Below are 7,500 nucleotides of genomic sequence, written 5' to 3' on the forward strand. Positions count from 1 at the left end.
AAGTGTCACTGGGGCCCTTTTTTATATCTAAAAGCCCCAGTGTTGGCAGATTGGCATTTCTCCACCAATTTGAGCTAATTTTGCTCATTTTGGGCAGGAAAAAAAAGATACAGCAGCTATATTTTTTTTTTATCTTTTATTCACTGTAGAACCCCCCCCCCCCCCCCCCCACAGACCACCCAAAATATAAAACGGTAGTTCTGCCTCTGCACCAGTTATATCAGTACTTCCCCTGTGATTGGTTAAAGTTAGCCTGTGATTTGACACAAACCATCTGAACTGTCAGAATCTAGAGAAAGGAAAAGTACTGAAGAGATCAAAACTCCAGCAACGTGTGACCCCGATGGGCTGAAACACATCAGTCTAATAATAAAGTTGTTCTACACTTCAAGTCTTTCAGGAGTTTCGACCTCTTCAGTTCCACAAGGTTCACAAATAAAGGGCCGAGATATACAAATGGAAGAATGCAAGCTCTCGAGCACACCTCTAATATAGCTGCCTTGCCAATATCAAATGATTCCATATAGATAGATGTTATTCTTTAAATCATTATAATCAAATAAAGGAAGTGTTGTTAAGCCTGTCAGTAATATTGGCCCCACCGGTGTGTTGAGTCCTCGTACAGTTGGATTGTTTCCCAGAATGCATTGGGCACAAGAATGAAAACACCCTGGACAGACTGCCAATTCTTTACAAATCCAACACTGATTAATAAACAATCAGTCATACTTCACTTCACACCTACGGCCAATTCAAGCGACTCGCGTGTTTGGACAGTGGGAGGAAACTGAAGCGGCCAACATTCAAACTCAAAGATTTTCCAGGAACCGGACCCGGGATTGGTCCCGCTGTGCGCTCACTGTTAACCCCCGAGATGCTGTTAGGTTCCACACAAAGCTGCATATATGCCATTAATTACATCCCAAGTTATTCTTATCCAAATACAATATACATGGGATCTGGTCTGTGGCCTCTGAATAATTATATATTACGCATAGAGACCATCATAAGCTTTTATTGCTTATCAGATCAACTGTAAGATCAATGACGGGGTTAATGACAAATGAAGAAAACAAATAATCACAAAGTGAAACAAAACAAGGTTTATTATACATGCATCTTTCATAGGGAACACATGGAAGATTTTTCCATATTGTCACAGATAAATCTCTTTGACTTTCACACCCTTTATGCAATATTTTGATGAAAATACAGTCACTGAAACAGTTATTTACACATGAAAAATAAATAGTGAAGTCCATGTCAAAATTTACCGGCTAATATTTAACCAGAAATAATGACAGGAGATCTGATTAACTACAACAAAATCTGGGTCACATACACTTCCATATGCAGGTATTTGTGAGGCAAATTTATGGAACTTTTCCCTCATTTTCTGGCTTCATTTATATTTTCGAACCTTTTCCAAACCAGGAAATTGCTCTTTTCAAATTCCATGACTGTTCCAGGTTTTGCGAGATCATATGATCCCTGAACACAATCTGTTGCCATGTTTTAATCTCACTCCTTAAACCGAACTGAGCAAAGAAGATTTTTTTTTTTAAAAAAGAAAAAAAGAAAAAAGAAGAAGTATTCTATTCTGGTGTTGCATTCAGGCGACAATAACATGTTGGTTTAAAAGATCTATTTGGAGAATAGAAGCGTTAACGACCACAGAATGAAACGCTTGTGGAGAATGATGGCTGCTTTTTTGCTGGCTTGGGTGTAGAACTATGATAAAATTGTCAATTTTAATTAAAAGTGCAGTAACAGCCTGGTTATCAAAATGATTTCATTGTTACATATTCATTCTAAAGCAGTTGTGACACATTCAGTAATGACCTCTGATTAGCTGCTGCTTGGTCAAATTATAAACCAGTTTGTGCCTCATACGTGTGAGTTTAATAGACGTGCTGCCAAGACTGTTTTAATAGTTTACAAAGGCAATAGTACTCGCAGTAACTATTGTGCAACGATGTATTATCTCTCAACAAGAGTAGAAGTCCGAGGAACGCGCATTAGACGGGAGCGCGGATGGTGTTGCTTGTCTTTGCTAGCGGCGCCCTCTAGCGTCAGTGCTACAGTACCTCAGGCTAAGTCGAGCAAAGGAGGACCGGTAGACTAGGCGTCACCAAACAACTTCCCTGTTGAGTTCTTTGGATTTATCTAAAAAAATATATTGTTTGAAGAACCACGAAAAAAAAAAAAAAATTCACGGGGCAACAGAGACACGAAAGACCAATATTTCACGCGCCTGCTGCGTTTCCCTCGACATGAATCGAGTTGTGATTATCAATAAAATGCCACGTTTAATTTTTGTCACATTTACTCTGGCAAATATTGTACATTGACATAGTTTAGACTCAGAAGTCACTGAAGCTATACAACACCACTATGTTACCTCTCCAGCATGTTCAAAGTCCCTTTAACACCCCTGTCGTGATGGAAACTGTGCTGTCCAAAGTCTTCATGTATTTAATGTCTAAATGTAGCCATTAAACTGCAGCCAGTCATGAACTGGTGCCAAATGTCCTTATCCTGTCCAGGCCTAGTCTTGGTACTGGTACTTAGTACTAGTATGACAAACTGATGAAAACTGATTATAGTTTCTTTGAGCATGCAAACAATTTGGTCTGGACTAAGGTGCATCTTATTCTTAGTCAAAACCTGAAAAAGGGTAGTCCACACATGTAATAGTCTTGGATTTTAATAGAACATATCCACACTGTGTTCAACAGTGCACTGTGATCGACTGTTGTACTGGCTTGATACATTGGAACTCAAATCCCCAGAACTCCCTAGGACCAAAAATAAAAAATAAAACTTACAAGATGTCCTTGCCATTAATGAATAGAGACCTCGAAAAATAATCTAAACCACATTAACGAGCAATTGGCGAGGTTTGTCAAACCTTTTCACTGGAGCAAATACTGAGGGTGTTCTACTCTACAATCCTAGTAGTGACCAAAGAAACCAGGCAGGATAAGGGAGAGATAAGCGGGAGTAAATATAGCAGCTGTGTGTAATCCACTTCGCGCATGTCATTATCTGGCGAGTGCTCGTCTCATGCTATGACAGTGGAGGAGACAGTACATCAATGGTTTAGTTTGTTCCCCAGAATAGATTTATTCAAGTTGGGACCATACAAACCTAGTGAATGACAGGAGGAGGTATCAGATTTCTTAAACAGGAATGACATTGGTAAAGAGGGTGTGGAACGTTTAAAATCATTTTGATGCACAACGTACAGCCATTGCCCACAGCTATTGGTGAGACACTATAGTTTGTTCCCATAAATAAGGCAGAATGCAGAGTCCATAGAAATGGAGAGTTATTACATTTAGCCGAATTGGACAGTGACGTGACAACATGAAGATTTAGATGACTTTCTTCAGCTCATCGTACAACACCAGCACGAAGGCGCCGCCCATGCCTCTGAGCACGTTGGACCATGCTCCCTTGAAGAAAGCCTTGCCACCCTCATCGCGTGCAATCTTGCGCCAGCAGTCAATGGTCCCACTGTACATGATATCAGCTGAGGATGGAAACAGTCGAGTTAGACAGAGGACATCGTAATACGACTTTCAGTGTCCGTGTGGTAGTTCCACTGAAACGGCTTCCAAGTGTAAACTCACCTCCTTTACGTCCTGACTGCATCATCATACGTCTACGGACCGTGTCGAAGGGGTAGGAGGTCAAACCAGCAACTGCTGTAACAGACTGGGCAATCATCCAGCTCACTAGAATGTGAGTGTTCTTGGGGTCGGGGAGCATACCTGTAGACAGAGTGAGAGGAGATTTAGTGGCTCGGTCTCTTGTGAGGAAAAATATGTAGGAAGGTATCACGTAGCACTCAACGTACCCTTAGCTGTGTCGTAGATGCCAAAGTAGGCAGCCCTGTAGATGATGATTCCCTGCACGGACACGTTGAAGCCCTGGTACAAGCCCCGCAGACCATCAGACTTAAAGATCTTCACCAAGCAGTTCCCCAGACCACTGAATTCTCTCTCAGCTCCAGCCTTTCCCACGTCGGCAGCAAGGCGGGTACGGGCAAAGTCAAGAGGGTACACGAAGCATAGAGAAGTGGCTCCTGCGGCCCCACCAGATGCCAGGTTACCAGCGAAGTATCTCCAGAACTGGGTGCGCTTGTCAACACCATCAAGGAAGACCTTCTTGTACTTGTCCTTGAAGGCGAAGTTGAGGGCCTGGGTGGGGAAATACCTGATGACATTGGCAAGGTTACCTCTCCAGAAGGAAAGGAAGCCCTGCTCCTTCGGGATACGGACAACGCAGTCCATGATACCCTTATACTGCATATCTGCGGTGATCTGCTTACTGGCATGCTGGACCTGGAATAATGAGAAAAAGAGGAACCGTTAGTTTGACATGGGAAAGCCAATTAAGTGATGAGCATGTGACAATCACAAGGTCTTCTTGTTATGACCTTGGATCAAATTAACACATACAATTCACGTCAGAAAATACTTATTTGACAGTAACAGCAGTATTACTAGCCCTTACTGAATGAGTAGCGATCTGTCATTTGTTAATTTTGTGAGAAAAAAAAAGGTATTGAAAAACCAAACCTTTAAGACATGACATTGTTAACATATTGAAGTTTAAAAACAATGCGGTACTGCGGGTTGTCCAGAGAAAGGCTGTTAAACTCGCTGACCCGAGTGAATGACTGCGGCTAGGCCTCGACCATCCCACTTAGCGGAAGAACATTAGCCAACAAAACGACTCCAACATCAATTAAACCCTACATAATAATAGAAAAAATACTCCGTTATCAGACCCTTTAAAATGATTAAGTTATATATTAATCAGAGGGCTTTAAGTATGTTTGTACATAATGTCCTAATGTCACTGCGAGCGTTTGTCCTTTGTTAGCTACGACGGCTAAGGTTAACGTGGGAAGCTAGCGCTAGCAACCCGGCTGTTGTAGGTCATTTCCCCATCCCGTGATGACCTTACATCCCTGCACCACCGCTCTTTAGAGGAATAACCACAAATCACTCGCTTCAGACTAGACAGCTGCTTAAGAGGTCCAACATGCTGACACCTCATTACAGCTCGTAGAGATACAGCTCAATAGCAGTTAGCAATATGACACTCGCTAGCCGGCTAACGTCAAGAGCCTTCCTGAATACTTGAGTTTTACCTGCAGGAGAAGCTTCACTCTCTCGATTGGGGCGACGGCTGTTTTGGAGATGGCAGCAGAGATACCGCCAGCCAAGAAGTCCTTGGCGAATGAAACCGCTGTCTCACTCATGGTGCGATGTTCTTGATGTGCCTTTTAGATAACCAGTATACTCAATTCACCCGCTGCCCTTTATGGCTGATGGCCTGCACCGACGAAATGGCCGATTGTAAAGCCGCGTTGCGGATATATCTAACCCAGATATCGCGATGCAAGACGGGAAGTGTGTGATTTTTTTCTCCTACGTATACTAAGCAGGATGCAATGACGTCAGTGCGTAATTTATTTTGCCATAGGCGAGTGTATCATGTAATTACAGAAAATAGTGAAGCGTCTTCGCTCAGGCTCGTTTTTGACTGAGGAATGAAGCCTAGTGTTACCGAATTCCACTCTAAATTGTATTTGTCTAGCTACACCAGAGGGAAGTCATTGGGACTAGCTATAGAGGTCTACAAGGTCGTCTGGACAGACCCTAACACTTAGATCCATGTCCTTCATGAGACAACTGTACATGCACATGCCTGCTATATCTGCTATGGGCAATGAAGAATTCAATGAGTTTCCTGACACACATGGAAATAATAGACATGTCTAGCCCATATGATATATTGCGTTTAAATTGAATAATTATGTCCTTTAAAAAAAAATGTTGTCAGTAAGTTAACTGGTGAGCTGCTCCAGTTCCTGTGAGTGTTTTTATACATGATCTCTGTGCTAAACCAGAAGGGAATTCAATGTCAGCTTCACCTTCAAAATGTTCTTGTGCAACATGCTGTCATGCCAGCACCTGCTCTGCTGGATACACAGGTGGGCCTCACCCAGTGGAGCACCTACCCAGTCCTGAGTGATGAGAGTCCTTGGATGAGTAATAAAGGTTAAGAAAGGGAAGGAATCCAAAGTTTTATTCATCCAGTCTGAGTCTTAATCAAATTTGTCCACTAGATGGAGTGAAGAGACTGAATGTTTTTGTCTTTATTTGCCCTCATGAAGCACAGATCTACATGCACCTTCTATAAATTATAGTGTAAATAGTGCACAGTGTAAATTCAGTGTTTACAGACAATAGGATATGAATGGTGAGAGCTTTTTATTTACAAAAATAAAAGGGTGAGGGAACTATCAATCATACAGTTCCTAAGGTCAAAAGACCAGACATTTGACATATTGAAGACTTCCTGTTCCACTCAAGTACCATGTCAGCTAATGTTACCCTTGTCACTTATATGTTCCCATGACTGTATGTTTTAATGTTAATAAATCTGGACTTAAAAACTCATTGATTATTCCTTTTGTGCTTTGGTTGAATAATTCACCAGTCAGGTAAAGATCCAGTTGACATATTTATATCTGTTTTCCTTAATTTTGTCATTGCTGTTTTGTTATGTTGTTTCTATAGAGCCTGAATCTGCAGAGAGAGTGTTGTTGTACAGAAAATAAACTGAAACTGCAGTTTTTCGAAGTCCCATTGAAGCACAGAGCAGTCGTTGCATATCATCATCGCCTTCTTAAAATAATCACCCAAGTCTTTTTTTTCAAGTTTTTCAGAAAATTGTCCAAAAAAAAAAAGACTTAGGCAATCATTTTAAGAAGGTGATGATATATAAGACTTTATTAATCATGAAACCAAACCGGTGTGCTCACACAAAAACCTGATAATGACTGAGTAATCTCACTTCTGTGGGGGGATTTGGATCCGTATAACATCACGTGCATGTCCTCTTTCATGTTGACCACAGGGAGGCACTGCTATGATGTCATATAGTCAGAGATGCATTCCACCACTTCCTATCGTACGCCGCTTTGAAACGAGAGAGGAGAGCAGTGGTAGAGAAAGAAAACAAAACCTGAGAACATGCTGAGAAACAAGTTGTAAAAGATCATTGACACACATACTGTGCAAGTAATTGGTGTCATTTTTTTTACAGAAACTTTAGCAGCAGCAGATCGTTTTTACAGTTCCTGCAGAGAATAAAGACTCCTTGTGCTGCCATGGTTACTGCTGATAACAGTATTTATAATGTGCCTCGCTTCTTTGTGCTTGTTTGGGTGGATGTGCATTTTAATGACAGTCACCGTCCGCTTGTATTATGAATGGGTAAAATGATCTACTAATCTCTCTGCAGTCTGTAATTAAAGCGGGGACTACATGCTACTTTCCTATTAATGATTGCTGCTGTGGTGAAAGTTGGACTGCTGTTTCTGAAATGCTAATTGTGCATATTTTGAGTTTATAAGCTGATGGCAGGATTTGCTGCACTTAACAGCTGAAGAAATATCTATTAAGATCTAATCCCCAT

The 7,500-nt window shown here is 41.4% G+C and overlaps 1 protein-coding gene across 1 annotated transcript; it reads right to left on the reverse strand.

Moving 5' to 3' along the window:
• Positions 1-2,689: 2,689 nt before the first annotated feature.
• LOC147248865 (ADP/ATP translocase 2) lies at positions 2,690-5,381 on the reverse strand. Its single transcript, XM_086226317.1, has 4 exons — positions 5,165-5,381; positions 3,863-4,349; positions 3,636-3,776; positions 2,690-3,535 (listed from the first exon to the last, which is right to left on the reverse strand). Exons 1-4 carry the CDS (start codon positions 5,273-5,275, stop codon positions 3,378-3,380), a joined length of 897 nt encoding a protein of 298 aa, XP_086082443.1. The 5' UTR covers positions 5,276-5,381; the 3' UTR covers positions 2,690-3,377.
• Positions 5,382-7,500: the final 2,119 nt, after the last annotated feature.

The sequence above is a fragment of the Aulostomus chinensis genome, chromosome 15 (genome assembly GCF_037954235.1).
Source record: "Aulostomus chinensis isolate RoL2024-O1b breed Wild chromosome 15, RoL_Achi_v1.0, whole genome shotgun sequence".
In the NCBI taxonomy this organism is placed as follows: Eukaryota; Metazoa; Chordata; class Actinopteri; order Syngnathiformes; family Aulostomidae; genus Aulostomus; species Aulostomus chinensis.

Bases quoted from the DNA above. Each gene is read 5' to 3' on its own strand.
- LOC147248865 (XM_086226317.1), bottom strand. From the start codon at position 5,275: ATGAGTGAGACAGCGGTTTCATTCGCCAAGGACTTCTTGGCTGGCGGT. The intron at 3,777-3,862 runs GTACGTTGAGTG...CTCTGTCTACAG, and splicing joins CATCTACGACACAGCTAAGG to GTATGCTCCCCGACCCCAAG. The intron at 3,536-3,635 runs GTGAGTTTACAC...TTCCATCCTCAG, and splicing joins GCAGTCAGGACGTAAAGGAG to CTGATATCATGTACAGTGGG.